At 36.9% G+C, this 22,676-nt stretch overlaps 1 protein-coding gene across 1 annotated transcript in view; it reads right to left on the bottom strand.

Annotated features, from left to right (window-relative positions):
- The window catches only part of LOC114496932 (putative selection and upkeep of intraepithelial T-cells protein 1 homolog), a 39,537-nt gene that overhangs the window by 2,075 nt on the left and 14,786 nt on the right, over positions 1–22,676 (bottom strand). Inside the window, exons 3-6 of the mRNA XM_036025069.1 lie at positions 22,255–22,599; positions 10,041–10,322; positions 7,026–7,130; positions 1,541–1,645 (exon numbers count right to left, since the gene is read on the bottom strand). Of these exons, the coding sequence (XP_035880962.1) occupies positions 1,541–1,645; positions 7,026–7,130; positions 10,041–10,322; positions 22,255–22,599 (837 nt within the window). The remainder of the gene's footprint in view (positions 1–1,540; positions 1,646–7,025; positions 7,131–10,040; positions 10,323–22,254; positions 22,600–22,676) is intronic.

The raw sequence follows: 22,676 nt of genomic DNA, 5'->3' as shown, positions 1-22,676 counted from the left end.
GATTTTAATTTTTAATCTATTCTGCCTGAAAATAATTGTATTTAATATTCAATAGATCATTTATCCCCTTTGCTTGTTGAAATTTCAATTCTCTAACATTATTTTGTGTTTACTTGACCTTTCTGTTCTATCTACATATATCTATTTTTCTTTCATTTTCACTTTATTGTGTATTTTTAATTTCTTTTTCCTTTTTATATTTTTAGCCATTTTATCTCTTGTCATAATTGAGTCAATTCTGTTGTTTACATGCTATCCAATCTATGGCTTTTGTTGTAGCACTCTAAATGCACTAACACACCCAATTTGCTGTCCTTTTCCTGTGTCTGTTCCTGTGTCCAGGGCCACATGATAGGACAACATGAAGAGAAATGGCCCACTGGGGGGGGGGCAATTTAAGAACTTAAGAGGAGAAGACTATTCTAATAGATTTGGTGAGATGCTTACCATTTCCCTTACTCTTCCTTCAGGAATTATTTAGGAAATAATTCCTAAAGTCCTCATTTCCTTCTGGTATTATTTTCCTCTGTCTGAAGAATTTCCTTTAGCAATGCTTCTCAGTATCTCAAAAATAACTTGAAAATAATGGTTGGTAGATAGATATAGATTAATGGTAGATAGATGATAGATAGATAGATAAATAGATAGATAGACAGAAAGATGGATGTTGCAGCATGTATGTTGTTTTCAGAAAGCGGTTTGTTATTCAGTCTTCTCCATATTTTTGGAAAAAGAATTCCACCTTATGCATTCTTACTTATTCTTACTACTTTCTAGATAATCCTGAAGATTTGAGTCTTGGGTTTGTAACTGGAGGTTCAAATATAGGTAATGGGCTTTGCTTGGGGCCAATTTAGAAGTATATATAGATTTGAAAAAGCCCTAAAAATAATAAAGTGGTCCTTTTGCTTACTTAGTCCTTGTCCTATATAAATACTTCTCAGTGGCTGCAAATAAATGAAAGGTATTGCTAAATTTTCAGAGACTATCATAATAATGTACATGATATAGTATAATCACACTTCTAAATGGCATCTAAACATATGATTAAGAGGATAAAATGATAGCTTTCAATAACATTGAAATGGAATAGAAAATAAAATAAGTAAAATTATGCTTTTGGATTTCTTCATTAAATTTTCAAAGAAGACCCATAATTCAAAAATATTTTTGAATCATGGCTTTGGAGGCAATCTATAGGTTGGTAACATCATTAACTGTGTTTTGTAAATGAGTGTCTGGACTTGATAATTCTGAATGAATTTGAATATTCATGACACCATATTTTCCCTTGGTGAACAAGCAACTATCACCATAAGTACTGATGGCAGATATACAGCCATCAGTACAGCCTAAAACTCTGGGCCTCTAACAGTTTAGAAAAAAGAATCTGAACACTCTGACATGTCACCTACACTCTGACTTTTTCACCTGTTGCTGCTACAAAAGTCACCCAGATTTATCTAATTACCTCCTAGTAAAGAGGGCACCAACCAGAGAAGAGATGACCTGAAAACCCCATTTTTCAAGTTCCACTTACCTCTATTCCATAATTTCCAGTAGACAGGAAGGATGCTAACATGCATCAGGAATGGTAAACACTCAAACACAATTTCAAAAAGAATGGGATATTTATCTTGTACAACTGAAAAAGAGAAAGAGGACTTTAGGATTACATTGGAATAACAACAAACATGCTGGAGGCAGGGAACTTTTTTTAAGGTCTTATTGCCATGTTTACCCTGAGCTATTCAATGTATGTCTGAGCTCAGGCACAAAAAGCAGGTTTGTAGATGAACACACAGCCAGGGATTAGGGCTCACAGTCATTTAGGCTGACTATAGAGCAGGGTCAGGGAGAACGATCGCTTCTTATACTTCTCCCCATATTGTGTAGCATGTAATCAGGACACAAGATCTTGAAAGAGTAGGGCTCTGGTCACTATAATTTGTGAATATTTAAGGGTCAAAATTTTATAGGGCCAACAAAGTGGTAGTTTTTGGAAACTCTAACTTAGCTAAGAAAACAAAAGTGCCTTGGAAGCCAAGAATTTTAAAGGCCTTAAGTTATAACACAATGCTCTTCTCTACAGCATTTCTGCTATTCAGACAATCTTTGTCTGAATACTTACTTTCTAGGGAGCACACTGCAATGTGAGAAAGATCATTTCAAGTCTGGACAACTCTTCTTATTAAATCATGATTTCCTATGTTAGCTAGATTAAAGAAAAGATTCATTTGCTGATTTATAACCTTCCTAGAGGAACATCACAAGATTGTTGGATAATTCATGTAATGTGAGGAAAATAACTATGAATACTTGGCTTAGATGGAGAAGATACAGAAAAGAACATGGGTTTTGTTTCTATTCTGTTTTTGCTCTTTGTTTTCTTTATTTGTTTGCTTTTATTTTTAAATTATAGTTGACATACAGCATTATAATAGTTTTAGGTGTACAACATAGTGATTAGACATTTACATACCTTACAAAGTGATTACCACAGTAAGTCTAGTACCCATCTGGTACTATAAATATTACAATATTTCTTACTATATTTCCTATGCTGTTCTTTATATCCCATGACTATTTTATAATAGGCAATTGGTACTCTTTAATTCCTTTCACCTTGTTTACCCATTTCCTCACCTTCTCCCATCTGGCAACCATCAGTGTGTTTTCCGTATCTATGAGTTTGTTTCTGTTTTGTTTTGTTTATTCATTCATTTTGTTTTTAGTTTCCACATGGATGTATCTAGAGAGTATTATGCTAAGTAAAATAAGTTAGATAGAAGATTCCAGTCAAGATGGTAGTGTAGGTAACTGCAGTACTCAAATCCTCTCACAAACACTTCAAAATGACAACTAAACTACAGGAAAGCCATCATTCAGACCACCTGAAATCTAGCTGAATAGAAATCATACAACTAAGGGTATAAAGAAGGTCACACAGAGACTGGTAGGGGGAGCAGAGACACAGAAGTGGCTGGTCCCACCCTCACATGTGGTGGAAAAATATTGGGAGGGATATTTCAGCTGCAGATGTCCCCCATGAGGAACAAGGGGTCCCAGCCCACACCAGCCCCCATCCCAGGGTTTCAATGCCAGCAAAAGAAGTCCCCATAACTTGTAGCTGTAAAAACCATTGGGTATTGAGGCTGAGTGAAAAGGAGGGCTGTGGAGTCCCAGGCATTTCTCGTAAAGGGCCCACACACAGACTTATTCACACTCACTCACTTTGAGTTCCAGCGCTGGGGCACCAGACACGTACAGGAAGAAACTGAGTTGTCTGGCATCCTGATGAGAGCTGGAAAGATAGCTTTTTTCCCAGACAGAAGTGCTGGCAGAGGCTGTTGTTCCTTTTCCGGTACCTCCCTTCACAGATCAGGCAGGCATGTACCATATCTGAATCTCCGTCAACCTGGCTCACACTGTTTATTCACCCTGCTGACTACCTGAGACTCTGCCTCACCCTAGCAGCTTTTCCCTACAAGTGGCTTTTCTTGGTTCATACTTCAGACTTTACTAAAAACTCTCAAACATGCAGCATCTGGCCTTGGCATGCCACATACTTCTCACTAAGGGTCACCAGACCCAGCACTAGCACTAGCTGGCCTTTGGTTCACAGCATGGCCTCACATCAGCACCTGCAAGCCCAGAACAAATAGCAGCCATATGCATATCTCTTTGTAGCTCAAACCAGGTGGCCCTGGGCAGGGCACAGGTAGCAACTGTTTTAGGCCTGTACTTCCTGGGAGACCCCAGAACGAGTACATTTGGTAGAAATCTTCAGACCATATCAAAGAACCTCCACTAGGGACATACTCAAGGGGTAAATTCAGCAGGCATCAGAGACCTGCTTAAGTAAGTTCTCTTCTGTGGGGTTGGCCTCTGCACAGCTGATCCACTATGGTGGTTATAGCCAATTCTTACAGAAAAATGGCCTGGGGGAAAATCTCTCCCACTGACATGCTAAGAGTAAGCAGGGCTCAACTACAACAGGAAGGTTTACACAGTTCATGGGGTGGGTGAAGGGGCACCCCTGAAGTGCCCAGCTCAGGTGATGGGGAGGCTGTGCCATTGGACCCTACAGGACACTTGCTATATACTCAGGAGATGTAGCAGTTCTACCTAACACATAGAAACAAACATAGGGAAGCTGCCAAAATGAAGAGACAATGAAATGTGCCCCAAATGAAAGAATATAACAAAATTCCAGAAAAAGACTAAAAAAAATGGAGACAAGCAATCTACTAGATGCAGAGTTAGAATGCTGGTTATAAGAATGCTGGTTATAAGAATGCTCAAAGAACCTAGGGGAAGAGTAGATGAACTTAGTGAGAACTTCAACAAAAAGATAGGAAACATAAAGATGGAGATTACAAACATAAAAAAGATCCAGTGAGAAATGAGGAATACACTAACTTAAATGAAGAACACATTATAAGGAATCAACAATGGAATGGATGAAGCAGAGGATCAAATCAGTAGTTTGGAAGATAAGAAAGCAGAAAACACTAACAGAAGAGATAAAAGAAAAAAATATATCAATAAATAAGAATAAATTAAAGAGTCTTTGGGGCAACTTAAGGCATACCAACATTTGCATCATGGAGGTACAGGAAAGAGAAGAGAGAGAGAGCAAGAGATCGGAAACCTATGTGAAGAAATAATGACAGAAAAGTTCCCTAATATGATTAAGGATACAGACATAGAAGTCCAAGAAAAGCAGAAAGTCCCAAACAAGATGAACCCAAAGAAGTCCACACAAAAACACATCATAATTAAAATGCAAACATTGAAGTCAAAGAGAAAATCTTAAAATCAGCAAAAGAAAAGTTCTCAATGGAAACTTTGCAAGCGGAAGAGACTGGCAAGACATATTCAAAGTGATGCAATTACAACTAAGATTACTCTATCCAGCAAAGCTATCATTTAGAATCAAAGAACAGATAAAAAATTTCCTAGATAAGAAAAAGCTAAAGGAGTTCATCACTTACCAAACCAGTATTAATTATGTAAAATGGTAAAAAAAAGAAGGAAAAAATCAGAAATATGAATAATAAAATGTCAATAAATGCATATTGATCAACAACTACCCTAAATATAAATGGATTAAATATTCCAACCAAAAGACTTATGGAAGTTGAATGGATAACAAAACAAGACCCTTACATATGCTGCCTACAAGAGACTAACTTCAGAATGAAAAACACACAGAGCCTGAAAGTAGAGGGATGGAAAAGATATTTCATGAAAATGGAAAAAATGAATAAACAAAAGCTGGAGTAGCAATACTTATACCAGACAAAATAGATCTAAGAAACAAATAAATAAGCTGAACAGAAATAGAATCATAGATAAAGAGAATGCTTTGATAGTTGCCAGATCAGAGAAAGGTTTAGGGGTTTAAAAAGGTGAAGGGACTAGGAAGTACAAATTAGTAGTTATAGAATAGTCATGGAGAATTAAAGTGCAGCATATGAAATAGAGTTCATAATATTATAATAACTATGTTTGGTGTCAGATGGGTACTAGATTTATTAGGGTGATCACTTAGTAAGTTTATAATGAATCATTTGGTTGTACATCTGAAACTAATGTAATATTGTATGTCAACAGTAATTGAAAAATGGAAAAACTTTTTAAAGTTGAAAATAAGTCAGAGAATGAAAACTACTGTTTGTTAAGTCAAAAAATACCAGCAATTACCAATAAGAAAGTTCCAAAAGGAAGAATTTTCTCCCATTACACTAGAAATAAGATCTGTGAAGGCAAAGGTTTTTGGCTATCTCCTCTGTTAGTGCATTGTCAATATCTAGAACAGTGGCCGGTATCTAGGAGATGCTCAATATAAATTTGTTGAATAAATGAATGAATAAGTCAAACTGTCTAATGAGTTAGTGACCTTCACATCACTGCAAGAATGCAAGAATAGTCTTGATATTCATACAACAGGAAGAAGAGCATGATGGTTGGTGCAAAGTGCTAGGCATCTGAAACATAGAACCAATTCTGGCTCTACCATTATAAGTTGTTTGAGCTTGAACAAAATTCTAATCTTTAATTTCTGCATCTGAAAAAATGTTGAAAATAAATACAACATATCATATAGGATGGTTTGGATAAGTTAGTAAGATATTTACTACAAATCATCTACTAGTACATGATAAGTATAATAATTCAAAGTTATAGAGGTCTTTATAAATTGGGTAGAGGCCTGGGCAAGTTGAACTTTCTGTTCTTTTTTAGACTTATGTTTCCTGAATCATACATAAACCATACTTTCATGAGAATTCTCAAAAGGTGCTTTGTCTTTTGAGTTGTAAATCTCCCAACCCTCCTCTTCCTCCATCCAGAAGAGTCAAGAATGTATGACAGCTCTTCTCTTCCAGGAAATATTTTATATGCCAAGTATTTGATGTCATAATCTGTCACTTCAGTTATTTATATTGCATGGTCTGAAGTTCCTAAAGTCAAGTACTTAAGGAGTTGTTTTCAAGTGTATCTGATACTACACTGCCCTCTGCTCTCAGTTTCCTGAAGTTGGGGCTTCATTTCCTACCTCTGATGGGAAAGAAGAAAATATATTTAGGATAGTTTCATAGGAAGAGCAAAAGAGAATTGAAAGGAGATTTGGGAGGACCAATAATCTGGTTATTGATCCATCTATTTTTCTCTTTCTCTTGTTATCAAAATATTCTGAACAATTTGAGTGATAAGCCTAACTATCCATGGCTGCCTATGAGTGAGGATAGAATTATTATTGTTAAGATCCCAAGTGCTGGGAAATGAGCAATGGCAGCACTGAAAGGATCAGGAGATCTGTGTGGTGATAGACACTGTAGCAGCAGCAGTACTTGACCCCTGGAGAGTCACATAAGGAGGGAGGAGGGCAGCTTAACCTGAGGCATAACTCAAGACATGGAGACCCTATTTAGTAAATATAGCTGTGGGATACATTAAGATACAAGTTCACATAGTTTTGTATGAACCTTCTCTAAGCATTTAATATCTGAATGAAATACCTTGTGATCTGAAACACAGAAGAGCATGCACAATGATTAAATACACCAAGAACCACAAATTTATGCTTGATATTATTGACTTATATTCCGATTTTAACAGGATATCTGAAAGAGAGCAGAAAGTCTTGATAAATATGGCAGCAGGATCATAAAACTCCAATGGGCATGGAATATTGCTGCTAAGGAAGCAGGGTCTCCAGTTATATCCCCCATTACACTCTATACTATATATTTTGTGCTCTGACAAGGGCTACTGGCCAGTGAAGCTGAACTAGGGGAAAGCCCATGACCTGGGAGTTATTGGATGAGAATGGAACAGGATTAAATTGAGAAATAACTTTCTACTTATTTTCTTACATTCCAGGGGATAAATCTATGAAATGAGGAAAATTATAGGACAGAGTCCTAGGCAACTGAATCAGATGTGCTCCTGGTAAAATTTCAGAAAGTTTAAACAAAATGTAAAAGCTCTGAAACTCCAGAAATAAAACTGAAAAAGTTTTCTGACAGCCAGTGTTTAATGCCCTGTAGGTTAGGATCAATGTGACAGAAAAATTCTCCCAGGAATGAACATCCAATATCCTGATAAAAATACACTTTTTAAAAAGTAACAAATTTCTGAGTGGTGATAAAGTAAAGAACTCCTCAAACTCCTCAAAGTTCAGAAAATAGGGAAAATGCAATGTCAGCATTTGCTCTATCATTACTACCAATCCTTGGTGACCTTGGTTTAAAAAGCTTTGTGTATGACATATTGTGAAAAGAGAAAGCATTGTTTCTGAGGGAATGAAGAAAGTGAACTTGGAGATAAACAAATAAACTGCAGAATAATATAGGTAGTTTTCTTCATATATTACAATTTTCAGATGCAAAACACAAAATAAATAATCTCCATGTAGTAAACAAAAAAACAGATTGAAATTAAGCAGGCTACCCTAAGGGTTTGGCACCAAACAATTGGAATTTAAGGGGCACATGAATTTTAGGAAAAACAAAAATTAACATGTAAAACTAAGAGGTCCATTGTCAAAGCATCTCACTTACCCATTACTTGGCTAGTACCAGGATAGAATTTGCTTTTTCATTTTAAGAAAGATCTCTATTCAAATAAAAAACCAATAAGAAAAGGGCATGGGACCCAAGGTTCTTCATTAACACACCAGCTTCAACAACACTAATTAGGTTGGCCAGTCCAAAATTCGTGAGTAACTCAGAATAGAAATGTAGGGTTGAGAGGGAAACCAAATGTAAGTGTCCCATGAAGTCAAAGAGAGGATTGAACTTGTCAGTTGAGTCAGGGAGTTAATTTTGGATTACAAAGAGACCTAAGAAAGTAAAGTGAGGTTTTGATGAACAGGAAAAAGAGGCTTCCAAGATTTATTTATCAACTTCCTAAATATTCTTCCATGACTATGAGGAAAGAGGACATTTTGTAATTCCCCAATGTTCAGCCTTTGTGAACTGGACCTAGTTAAAGCTACTTTCTTCTGTTCAAGAATATTCTAACAATAAGGCTAAATTTGATCTGAGATCACATCCAAAGACCCTCTGGTAGACACAGATGATGTCTCTCAGGAAATATCCCCTTCTTCTTCTTTTCAGCTATAGTCCTCCTTGAAAAATAAAACCAAAATATTCCCTGTCCCTGTGTTAAGCAACACTGGGCCCAATCAATTCTCTGTTCTTGTGGTAAATAATTTTGGGGTTAGGCACACTTTCCTGTCCCTATACTAAACAACCAAAAATGAACAGCAATAACATGGCTACTGGCTCAAGGAAATACTTTCTTCTGGGAAATTAGACTGTGAGCCAACAAAATGAATGATGGGCTCATCAAGACTCACTTCAAGATCTTCATCTTACTGTGCTCACTAATCCAAAGGTATTATCTTATAAACTGAAAATTCTAACTAGTTTTTCACCCTGTTGGTTAAAGACATGACCAACTTTAAAATCACCCAGTAGAGACTCTAAAACTAGAACTATATCCCCTAATTACCCATTTTAGAATGCTCTTAATGCTCTGTTAAGATCATGTTCTCTCAAACTGCATTAGGTCTAATAAACTTAGTTTTTGCTTGATCAACAGGTTTTCCAGATCTTTAAGGAGATTGATGCTCAGCAATCCATGTGAACTTGAATGTCTGAGTTACTCCAAAGAGTACAGCCATGTGAACTATCTGACTATTCCTATTGTGCTTGAACTGCTGATGGGGGAAGTCTTCAATAGAACGGTTGAACTGTTGTTTTATCTAAAATGGACACTTTCACTCCTCCTACCTCTTGTCCTTTCCATCCACCTTAATTTCTCTGGGTACTACAGCTAGTTGCAGGCTGAAGCACAAAGAGCACAATTTTACAGTGTTCACATCTAAGCTCTCTGATCACAACCATCCTTTTCCAGAAAAAGCAAAATGGCCTTGAATAATGGGTGAGGAGCTCTGATCTAATCCTGAACATACCACTTATTGGTTCCAAGATCTTTATAACTGGCTTCTTTATCTGTCTATTTCTTCACAAGGTAGTAATAAAGTCCACTCTTGACATCTATAATTTTTTAAGTCAATCTTAATTCTCCATATTGTTTTATGTCTTTTAAAGACATTTTACTTGCAAGTATTTAATATAAAATTCAAACAAAACATATATGTTACCATTTCCAAATGAGAAAAATCAATGGTCTTGAAGGTTAAGTGATGTCCAAGTTCACAAAGCTAGAAATAGTGGATCTAGTACTCAAATGACACATAGCACTTTTGAAGCCTTGAGATGCTAAACAGAATAAAAGCTTTTTCTCTAATTACTGTGATAACTTCCATTCTTAAACATAGCCACCTTAGCATCTGGTGTTTTCCTTGTTCCCAGACACTTAATAAGGTTTAAATATTACATGTCCATAGCAGTTCACCATTTACAAAGCAATTTCACATCTATTGTTTCACTTAATTTAATCTTTAGTTTGTCACACTGATAAAAACCATTCTTCCTTGATAGAACTAAGCCACAAGCACTCACCTGGTAGGACAATACCTGCCCTTTTCTCTTGACCAGTAACTGGGTTATGCAAGCAGCAAGTGACAGGACCATGGGTGCTGTTTTGGAGAAGAATGCTCATCTTCAGGTGCAATAATCCATCTCTATCCTCAGAGAAGATTTTTGATGAGGCTGGAATTACATTCCCTCTGCTGTCTCTCCACTCCATGTGGACTTGTGGGAACCACCCTCCTGAGTTACACTCCACCATGAGCTCTTTTGTGTCAGAAACCTGAACATTAATCTGTATATCCAAGCCTACAGCTGAAGGAAGAGAGAGAAATGACATTAGTTATTGACGTGGACTCAAGAATTAAGAAATAAATGGTCCTTCTCATTCTCTGTGGCTGGTAGAGTATACCATAAGTTTAATAGTGATGACCACAATTAGAGCAGGGATGATTCTCCAATCCAACCCAAGCAAGCAGGGCACCAAAAGTATTAACCACAGAAGAAATGATTGATAAATTAGATTTTTTGGAAGTTAATAATTTTTGTTCACCAAAAGACATGTAAGAAGTGAAAAAAACAAGTTACAGACTGGAAGACATTCACAATATATCCAAGAAAGGAGTTGAGTCCAAATATATATTTTAAAATATTATAAGGCAGTATGACAGAAAAATCTGGTTTTTAAAATGGGCAAAAAAAGTTGAAGAGGTGTTTGATTTAATATATCTATATATCCAAATGATCAACAAGTATATGCAAAAATGTTCAACATCACCAACTATCAGGGAAATGATAGTATCAATGAGTACTAATGCCTACCAAACAGTATGTTCAAGAATATTCATGGTAGTGTAATTCATAACTGCCCTAAACTGGAAGTAACTGAAATGTCCAGTTGCAACATTGACTAGTACAAAAACTGCAGAAGAACAAGCTTTTGCTATTTACAATAACATAAATGAATAATGATGAGCAATTGCATATTTAAATGTATGACCCCACTTATATCATGCTCCAGAAGAGGCAAAGATAATCTATCATGATAGAAGTTAGAGTAATGGTTACCTCAGTAGGAAGAGAGTAGTATTGACTAGGAAAGGAAAGATGCACCCTCCTGGGTGCTGGAAATAGTCAATATCTTGATCCAAAGGGTGAGTTAATGGGTGTTCCCATGTGTAAAAATTCACTGAGCCTTACATTTAATACTTTCACACTCTTCTTATTGTAAAATGTACTTCAATAAAATATTTTTAAATCAAAATTAAAATCGAATTCCATTGGGTATCCCCATCTCTACATTGGCTATTCTGAAATTTGTATCATCTCTTTTTGAGCATGGAACCTGAATCAAGTTCTTTTGGGGAGTACATAAGCATATAAATAATAAATAAACATAATTTTTAGAAATAGAAATAATGTTTAGAGATTTTGGCCACCAGTCATGATGATAAGAAAATTTGAGCCCATGTTCCCACTGAAGACAACCCAAATGTAGATGAAATACAAAAAGCATCCCCTAAAATTCACTCAAAGCTCTAATAAGATAAAGAGCAATTACAGGACCTGAACAGGGACAGGATTGGAATTCAGAGAGGGCTTAGCCATTTCTGCCTCTGCACATTTGCTTATAAGGGAGGACAACTAATGATCCTGAGTTTCTTTTAGAGAATTTCTTCAAGACAAAGGATTGGAACCCAGAGGCTCAAAAGGGTGAAGATCCTAATACATTAACCCCACCCTATACCCAATTTGTTCTATCAGTACAATGAAGTCTAATTAAAAGGCTAAAGATGTATGTGTGTGATTTAACAAACTGATGCTGAAATTTTCATATATAGTCTTGCACACTTGTGAAATTACATATGTGTAGCTTACTTAAATGATTAGAGCACTGCACTGTTTGCACATCATGGCTTGAAAGCAGCCTGCATATTCTTTTTTATTTTTTATAGAGAGAGGAAGAGAGAAGGAAACATCAATATGAGAGAGAAAAACATTAATTGGTTGCCTCCCATATGTGCCCTGATGGGAGATTGAACCTGCAACCTAGGTATGTTCCTTGGATTGAACCTGCAACATTTTGGTGCATGGAATGATGCTCCAACTCACTGAGCAACCCTTCCAGGGACCTGCATATTCTTTAATAAGTTTAGGTAAAACTAATATCTGAAACATCTATACAAGGGAAAACATTGCAACTACAGAAGGAATAGAAAAACATTTATGGGGACTAAGATGGCGTCAGAGTAGGAAGGAGCAGATTCGGCTTCCCTCTGCTCAGGGGAGAAAATCCTGACTGATCTATGGAGTAGAGAAGCAAGCAACCAACATACTTCAGCATATGTGAAAATAGGGGACCAAGGATTGTGGCGGAACCGAAAAACCAGGCCCTAAGAAGAGTGCTGCAACAAGGTAGGATCCCAGGGACCAGTGTGTGGTCCAGGGGCTGCAGCCTTAGGCCCAGGGCCCGCTGCTGGGTTTGCCACAGAATCCTTGGGAGAGAGCTGGGACAACTGCTCCCTCCCCAGCCAAACAAAGTCTGAGTGGCACTGGGAGGAATCCAGGTGCTAGCAAACACACAAGGGCTGTGAATACCTTTGGAAGCTGTGGACACTGGAGAAGCTGGGTCACACAGCAGGCCCTGACCCCCACAGTCACCAGCCTGGCTGCGGGAGAAGCCAGGCCATTGTGCAGAGAGGCAGGCTTGAACAGGAGGAATTTCTCAAGAGGACAGACACTGTTTGGGGAATTCTCCTACAGTGATCAGTCACTCCAGCCTCCTTGCCACCCAGCCGTGGGTGCTCGGGTGCGCGTGCAGGGAGAGCATCCCCACACCCCAGTCCACAGCAGTAACCTTGGGGAAAGACCTGATTCCCACACACAGGGCACAAGGCTGAGGAGCCACGTTAGCTTCCCAAACAGTGAGGGAACCAGTGCAAGCTCCGCTGACCACTGATCAAGGAAGAAAAGCCATACCAATCACCCCTCAGCCTGCCGCAGCCAAGAAGAGCAAAAAAACCGGTTTGGCCACTTTGAAACCAAGAGACTTTTTAATTTGATTCTATTTTTTTAAACAATTTTTAATTCTTTAATTTTTATTGTTTTTATTCTCTTTTGATTTCTTTTTCCTCTCTTTCCTGATTTCTTGTTTAATTCCTTTCTCCTTCCTTTCCTTCAATTTTATCTCTTCTTCCTTCCTTTCATCTGCCTTTTCCATTTTTACTTTTTAAAATTTTTCCTAAATACCTACAAGTGAGACAAAATCCTGGATCTGTAAAAAGACCAAAGTTGAACCCAAAGAAGAAGCATCACAACAGCTGGGACAGTGAGACAAACTTCACTCTGCTATTACAGAGAACCTGCAAGTTATTGCATATTTGTATTATTATTATTTTTCCAGTATTCCTACATATTTTTTAATAGTATTTTTGTATCCCTCTTCTTTTTGTATAGTCTGCTTTGCTAGGCTGGATATATTATATGACCTGACAGCTTTCTCCTGATATCTCTTTCCATACTGTATTGCTAATATACTGTCCTTTAACTCACCTGTGTCTCATTAGCACACTACTCAAGGTTCTGTACTCCCTATTCTTGTTACCTAGTTCTCATAGATTCTGTCATGATTGTTGCCATAATATTATTGTAAATAACTGCTGTTCCATGCAATTGTAATTACTTCACAACACCACCCCTGCCTCAGATCTTAGCCTATTTCAAAGTTTCCTGAACTCTATTACTGTAGTGGTTAACTCTATTCTCTCACACACTACACCTATTTACTATCCTTTACTTTCACCTTACCTCAGAATCTGACCTCCCACAACCTCCCTGCTTTATAGATCCAACTCACAATCCTTCCTTCCCCAACAAGAGTTTTATCTTCTTTCCATCCTTTCTAAAAATCAGCTAGCTGGGTGGAAGATCACGGTTAACACTATACATAGTCAAAGGATCTCCTATCTCTTCCCTACTTGCTGCTACTGTAAATATCATAGAATTCTCTGTTGCTGTCTTAAACCATTTTGCCTTCCCTCTCCAACTGATGACACAAAAGAATAGGTGGAGGCGGTGAACACCAGGATACCCACTGGAAGAGGAAACCCAACAACAAAGGAACCACTAACAGATAACAACAGAAGAAGGTGAAGGAGGGAGTGGTAACCACACAAACCTCAATCCAGGACCTACCTGGAAATACAACTAAGCAGTAGAGACAGTACCCAATACAAACAACCGAACAAGAGGAAGAGAGAATTCTTTAAACCTTATACACATGGAAGAACCAGCTTCACACAACCTGCCCTCACCAACACAACAAAATACAGGAGGTGATGGACAGAGTGACCCTCATTTAACCAGCTGGTGGGAAGGAACCACCAAAGAAAGACTCAACAACAATCAAAACCCAAAGGCAAACACAAAGCCAACTTAAATGACTGCCCAAGACCAGTGAGCTTGGGAGATCAAGGAAACTGCACCACTGAAACTCACTGCTATTCTACTAAAGAAGTACACACCACAAACCCAGGGAGCCAGAACAGATCAATGTAAGAAGCTGAGGCTAACAAGAAGAGTCTCACAAACAATGGGAAGACAAAGAAATAATCCCCAAATGAAAGGAAAGGAGGAAGCCCCAGAAAGAATGCTAAACGAAATAGAGGCAATTCAACTATCAGATATTGAGTTCAAACCAATGATCATCAGGAAGCTCAATGAGCTCACAATGAGCTACCAGAAACTACAGGGAAGCTACAATGAACTCACTGAAAACTACATCAACATGAAAAAGGAAATAGAAACTCTCATCAAGGGCCAAGAGGAAAAGAAGAATACAATTTCTGACCTGAAGAACACAATGAAAGGAATCAAAAGCAGGACTGATGAAGCAGAAGATCAGATCAGTGAATTGGAGGACAAAGTAGAAAAAAAACACCCAGAAAGAGCAAGAAAAGGAAAAGAGGCTCAGAAAGGATGAAGAGGGATTAAGAGAAATGCAAGACAATATGAAACGTAATAATTTTCATATAATAGGGATACCAGAAGGAGGAGAAAAAGAGCACGGGATAGAAAACCTATTTGAAAAAGTAATGATGGAAATCTTCCCTAATTTGATGAGAGAAAAAGTCACACAAATCCAGGAAACACAGAGAGTCCCAATCAAGAGGAACCCAAAGAGGCCCACCTCAAGACACATCATCATTAAAATGGCAAAATTTCAAGACAAAGAGAGAATATTAAAGGCAGCAAGGGAGAAACAGGAAGGAACACACAAGGGAGCCCCAATAAGGCTAACAGCTGACTTCTCCATGGAAGCACTCCAAGCCAGAAGAGAATGGCAAGAAATATTCCAAGTAATGAACACCAGAGGTCTTCAACCAAGGCTACTTTACCCAGCAAGGCTATCAATCAAGATAGAAGGCCAAATAAGAAGCCTCCCACACAAAAGAAGTCCAAGAGAATACGCCTTCACCAAACCAGCTCTGCAAGAGATGCTAAAGGGACTGCTTTAAAGAAAGGAGGGAAAAGAGAGGAACACACGTACATAAATGGCAATGAATAAGCACCTATCAATAATAACCTTAAACATAAATGGATTAAATGTTCCAATCAAAAGACATAGAATAGTTGAATGGATAAGAAAGCATGACCCACACATATGCTGCCTACAAGAGACCCACCTCAGGGTAAAAGACCTACACAGGCTGAAAGTCAAGGGCTGGAATCCAATTTTCGAAGCAAATGGACAGGGGAAAAAAAGCCGGGGTAGCAATACTCATATCAGACACAATAGACTTCCAAAACAGGTCCATAAAGAGAGACCCAGAAGGTCACTTCATAATATTCAAGGGAAGAATCCACCAAGAAGACATAAATATTGTAAACATATATGCACCCAACACAGGAGCACCAAAATACATAAAGAAAATCTTACAGGACTTCAGGAAAGATATTGACAGCAACACAATTATAGTGGGGGACTTTAACACCCCACTGTCAAAAATGGACAGATCTTCCAAACAAAATATCAACAAAGATATTGTGGCATTGAACAACACCCTAGATGAAATGGGCTTAACTGATATATACAGAGCCCTCCATCCCAAAGAAGCTAAATACACATTCCTTTCAAATGCACATGGAACATTTTCAAAGATAGACCACATGATAGGACACAAAACAAGCTGCAACAATTTCAAGAAAATTGAAATCATACCAAGCATTTTCTCAAATCACTAGGGACTGAAGCTAGAAACCAACCCCAAGGGAAAACACCCAAAACACTCAAAATCATGGAGATTAAATAGCATGCTATTAAACAATGAATAGGTCAAGAATGATATTAGGGAAGAAATCAAAAGGTTTCTGGAAACAAATGAAAATGAACTCACAACAACCGAAAACCTATGGGATACAGCAAAGGCAGTTCCGAGAGGGAAGTTTAGAGAGATCCAGGCCTACCTAAAAAAAGAGAGAAATTTTCAAACAAACAACCTAACCCTACGTCTACAGGAACTCGAGGAACAACAACAAAGACAGCCCAGAGCAAGCAGAAGGAAGGAGATAACCAAGATCAGAGCAGAATTAAATGACATAGAGACTAAAAGCACAATTCTAAGGATCAATGAATTGAAGAGCTGGTTCTTTGAAAAGATAAACAAAATAGACAAGCCTTTAAGCAGACTCATCAAGAAGAAAAGAGAGAAGACCCAAATAAACACAATCAGAAAAGAAAGAGGAGAGATTACAAGTGATACCACAGAAATACAAAGGATTGTAAGAAATTACTGTGAAGAACTGTATGCCAAGAAATTTGAAATCCTAGGTGAAATGGACAAATTTCTAGCAAAATATAATCTTCCAAAACTCAATGAAAAAGAAGCAGAAAGCCTGAACAGACCAATAACGACAAAAGAAATTCAGGCAGTAATCAAAAAACGTCTGACACACAAAAGCCCTGGACCACATGGTTTCACAGAAGAATTCTACAAAGCATTTAAGGAAGAGCTAACCCCTATCCTTCACAGACTATTCCCAAAAATCCAAAAACATGGAGGACTCCCAAACTCTTTTTATGAGGCCAACATCATCCTAATTCCAAAACCAGATAAAGACACAACAAAGAAAGAAAACTTCAGGCCAATATCGCTGATGAACATTGACGCTAAAATCCTCAACAAAATACTGGCAAACTGCATCCAACAGTACATTAAAAAGATCATACACCATGACCAAGTGAGATTCATCCCAGGGATGCAAGGATGGTACAATATTCGCAAATCAGGAAATGTAATACATCACATAAAGAAAAGCAAAGACAAAAACCACATGATCATATCAATAGATGCAGAAAAAGCATTTGATAAGGTTCACCACCCATTTATGATGAAAACACTCAGCAAAGTGGGAACAGAGGGAGCATTCCTCAACATAATAAAGGCCATATATGAGAGACCTACAGCCAACATCATACTCAATGGGCAAAAAAAAAATCTTTTCCACTGAGATCAGGAACAAGACAAGGCTGTCCACTTTCACCACTGCTATTCAATATAGTGCTGGAAGTTTTAGCCACAGTGATTACACAAGAAAAAGAAATAAAAGGCATCCAAATTGGAAAGGAGGAAACAAAACTGTCACTGTTTGCAGATGACATGATAGTGTACATAGAAACTCCTATAGACTCGGCCAAAAAACTGCTCGACCTAATAAATGAATTTGGCAAAACAGCGGGATACACAGTCAACATCCAGAAATCAAAGGCATTTCTGTACACCAACAATGAAACAGCAGAAGCAGAAATCAAGAAAAAAATCCCATTTGAAATAGCAAAAAGAAAAAGAAAATATCTAGGAATAAACCTAACCAAAGAGGTAAAAGACCTGTATTCAGAAAACTACATAACACTGAGGAAAGAAATCAGGGAAGACACAAACAAATGGGAACATATACAGTGTTCATGGATTGGAAGAATCAATATCATCAAAATGTCCATACTACCCAAAGCAATTTACACATTCAATGCAATACCTATTGAAGTACCAATGGCTTATTTCACAGACATAGAACAAACACTTCAAAAATTTATATGGGACCATAAATGACCCCAAATAGCTGCTGCAATTTTGAGAAAGAAGAGTAAAGTAGGAAGGATCACAATACCGGATACTAAACTATACTACAAGGCCACTGTAGTCAAAACACCCTGGTACTGACATAAAAACAGGCACATGGACCAATGGAAAAGAACAGAGAGCCCAGAAATAAACCCAAGTCTCTATGGTCAATTAATGTTTGACAAAGGAGGCAGCAACATAAAAGGGAGTAAAAATAGCCTCTTCAACAAATGGTGTTGGGAGAACTGCACAGCTACGTGCAAAAAAAATGAAACTCGAGCACCAACTTACACCTTATACAAAAAGAAATTCAAGGTGGATAAAAGACTTAAATATAAACTGTGACAGCATTAAAGTCCTAGAGGAGAATGTAGATAGGAAAATCTCAGATATTTCATGCAGAAACATTTTTACTGACATGTCCCCTAGAGCAAGGGACATAAAGGAAAAATAAACAAATGGGACCTCAACAAAATAAAAAGCTTTTGCACAGCTAAAGAAAACAGTATCAAAATAAAAAGAGAACCAACCGTATGGGAAAACATATTTGCCAATGATACCTCAGACAAGGGTTTAATCTCCAAAATATATAAAGAACTTATATGACTCCACTCTAAGAAGACAAGCAACCCAATTAAAAAATGGGCAAAGGACTTAAACAGACACTTCTCTAAAGAGGACATACAGAAGATCCAAAGACACATGAAACAATGTTCAATATCGCTAGCTACCAGAGAGATGCAAATTAAAACCACAATGAGATACCACTTCACACCAGTCAGAATGGCCATCATAAACAAAGCAACAAACAACAAGTGTTGGAGAGGTTGTGGAGAAGAGGGGACCCTAGTGCACTGTTGGTGGGACTGTAGACTGGTACAACCATTATGGAAAGAAGTATTGAACTTCCTCAGAAAACTAAAAATGGATCTGCCTTTGACCCAGCAATACCACTGCTGGGACTATATCCTAAGGACCCTGAAACACCAGTACAAAAGAACCTTTGCACCCCGATGTTCATAGCAGCACAATTCACAATAGCTAAGTGCTGGAAGCAACCTAGATGCCCATCAGTAAATGAATGGATCAAAAAACGATGGTAAATTTACACAATGGAATTCTATGCAGCAGAAAGAAAGAAGGAGCTCCTACCCTTTGAAACAGCATGGATGGAGCTGGAAAGCATTATGCTAAGTGAACTATGCCAGGCGGTGAAAGACAAATACCATATTATCTAACCTTTAACAGGAACCTAAACAACAAAACAAAGAAACAAGCAAAATATAACCAAAGACACTGAAATAGAGGACAGACTGACAGTGGCCAGAGGGGAGAGAAGAGGGAATTTCAGGGGAGAATGGGAAGGGTTTAGCGGAACAAATTTAAAGGACACATGGACAAAAACTAGGGGGAGGGAAGTGGGGAGGGTTGGGTGGGTGGGCTGGAATGGGAGTAAAGGGGAGAAAACTGTACTTGAACAATGATTAAAATACAAAGAAATAAATTAAAAAAAGAAAAAAATTTATGTAGTAATATTAATTTCTTTAGTTCCTTTTATTAAGTAATGAAAGCACATTGTAAAACAATGTATATAATACAATAGCATTTATTTTAAAATATATGGGTATATATAAATATTATATACAGGTATATATATACACATATATAGTTCTATGTCTGTGTATTTAAATATGCATCTACATAAGCATGTTTATATATTTTATACATATAAATGTAAAATATCTAAGGAAGTAATATATGAGAAGCTGATCACATTAGTTGCCTGTGAGAGGTGATCTTCATAGCTATAAGATGAGACCATATGGGAGACTTTTCAGCATGCATCCTTTAAATTATTAAATTTTGAATCTTGATGTTTTTATTGCAAAAGTAAATAACATTTTAGAAAAATAAAAAATAAAAAACAAATCAGTTTTTGATGATCACAACCATAATCATTAAAATTTGTAACAATACCATCTCACTCATAATCCAAAAAAATTACTAATGAATTTTGCAAGAACTTTATGGGTAAACATATCAAATTTAACTGAAACATAAATTGAAATAAAATAAAGAAGGCTGAGTAAATGTTCACTGATGTAATAAAGAAACATGGCAAATCTCTCTAAATTAGTTACTAAGTTCAATTCAGTTTGAATCATATTTACTAAGAAGATTTAATTTTGTTATAACAATTCATACTATAAAGGGCTAAAGCAGTTTTGAAGGATATCAAGATTGGAAGATATGCCTTATCATATACCAAGGCACATAGCTGTAATAATTTAAATAAAGCAGTATTGTACAGGGTGCCTCAAAAGTAGGTTTACAGTTGTTTGTATGGAAAATAAAACCATAATTAATAAATAATGATACAAGAATAAACTGTGTTTTGTGTACTCACAACTGTAACCCTACTTTGACCCACTCTGTACTAGATATAGATAATTAGATCATTGTGACATAAAAGATTATCAAATTAAAAACTCATGAGAAGCAAGCAAAAATATAACGAGACATTGAAATAAAGAACAAACTAACAGTAGTCAGAGGGGAAGAAGGGAAAGGGATAATGGGGGAAAGAAGGGGAAGAGTCTTCAAGAAACATGTCCTTACAAAGCCAAAGGGGGTAGGATTTGAAGGTGGGAGGTGGGGCTGGATGGGGCAGGGGAAAGTGGTGGGGGAAAATGGAACCAACTGTATTGAACAGTAATAAAAAAATTTAAAAAATTCATGAGAAGATTCATGCAGAGGTATGGTCTTGGTAAATGACAGAAGTACCATACAACTATTAGGAATAGTCAATAAATATATATTTCAATATTGAAAGGCATTATTAACTCATAAAAAACACAAAAACAAAATCTATATAGATTAATAACCAAGTGTGAAAAAAGACCTTTAAAATTTTAGAAGCAAATATTTTTATAACATGAAGATTGGAAGGGATTTCTTAAGTGTGACACAAATTACAAATCATAATTGGTAGACTGTGAATTTGATAATATCAAAATTATATCTGTGTAACACGTCATAATAAAAATGCTTTTTAAAAAGGCAATAGACAAAATAAATTGAAGAACTCAAATGTAAATTGGACAAAAATAATAAACAGGCAAGAATCTAAAAGGAAAAATTGAGTCTCCAATATATAACAAAGAAAAATGTATTATTAATAAAGGAAACCAAAACTAAAATAAAAATTGCCAAAGTTTAAAAGTATGATGATTCCAAGTATTGGTGTAGATATAACTTTTACATGACTTGAGTCAATTGTAAATTGACCTGATCATTTCAGTGGGCAATTGCCAAAGGAATTTACAGATATTTGCACAAAATGCCCTTGCAACTTAACTACCAACTATGTATCTTTGTTTAATTGTTGTTCAAGTACAATTGTCTCCATTTTCACCCTACCATTCTCCCCTGCCCCACCCATCCCTGCCTCCCACCCTCAGACCCACCCCTCTGTAGCTTTGTCCATGTGTCCTTCATAAATGTTCCTTGATCTTAAAAGAACTCTTGCACACAAATACAACAGTTTAACAAAGGAACAGAAAATTGTCTACTACCTTAATGTCCAATGACATGGGCATACATAAATCAATAGTTATATATGTATATGTATTTATGACATGGAATACTCTATTTACTTAAAAAATGGATTGTATCTATTTAAATAAGTATGGATTGATAACAAAAATAAAATACTGAGAGTATAATCTTGTCAATAGAGTATGTATAATGATACTATCATGCAAAATTTAAAAACACACAAAACAATACTATATTTTTATGAATAAATATGTAAACCAAACGAGACAATATGAGTTTAATTAATGGTTACTTTTTGAAAAGGAAAAAAGTGAATGGCACCATTAACGAATGCAAAGGAGATTTTACTTGATCTAAAGTAACTATGACTAATTGTTAACCAAGTATCTTTGTAACTATATTATTCTATGTATTTTTCCATACATTATATTATTTCATTTTACTTAGAAGTTATAATTTTTTTAAATGCCAAGAGATCTTTCCCTCATGGCCCAGCATTCCCAAATTCTAGATTCTAAGTCCGGAGCAGCACTGCCAAGGAAACCTGGAGATGACTCCTTCGTCCTTACCTGCTACCTTCAGCTCCACAGTGGCCTCTTCAGTGGTATCACCATCTTTAAAAAAACAGTGGTACTGCCCCCCATCAGAAACAGTGACTTTGTAGATTCTGAGGGTCATTTTGCCCTCTCCCAAGGCCTCTTTCAGGATCACTGTGTGATTCTCATAGTTCTGAATGTTTTCTCCAGAGAGTTCATCCTCTTTTTTGTAAATGGAAACTGGTTGGTAGTAATCTCGATACCAGCCCACCTGCATGTGGTCTGCACTCTGTGGGGGGGACAGCTGGCAGCTGAGCTCAGCATGTTCACCTACCATGACAACCTGGTGTCTGCTGGGGGTACTCACAGTGAATTGCTCTGTGGATAAAGTCAGAGATCGAGGTTTTAGTCTGAAGTTCACAGAAGAATGCTTCACTTACATCCTTCTGCTCTAG

Source organism: Phyllostomus discolor, chromosome 5 (assembly GCF_004126475.2).
Source record: "Phyllostomus discolor isolate MPI-MPIP mPhyDis1 chromosome 5, mPhyDis1.pri.v3, whole genome shotgun sequence".
Taxonomy (NCBI): domain Eukaryota; kingdom Metazoa; phylum Chordata; class Mammalia; order Chiroptera; family Phyllostomidae; genus Phyllostomus; species Phyllostomus discolor.
The sequence above is the reverse complement of the archived record's forward strand: the minus strand, read 5'-3'. Positions and strand labels throughout refer to the sequence as shown.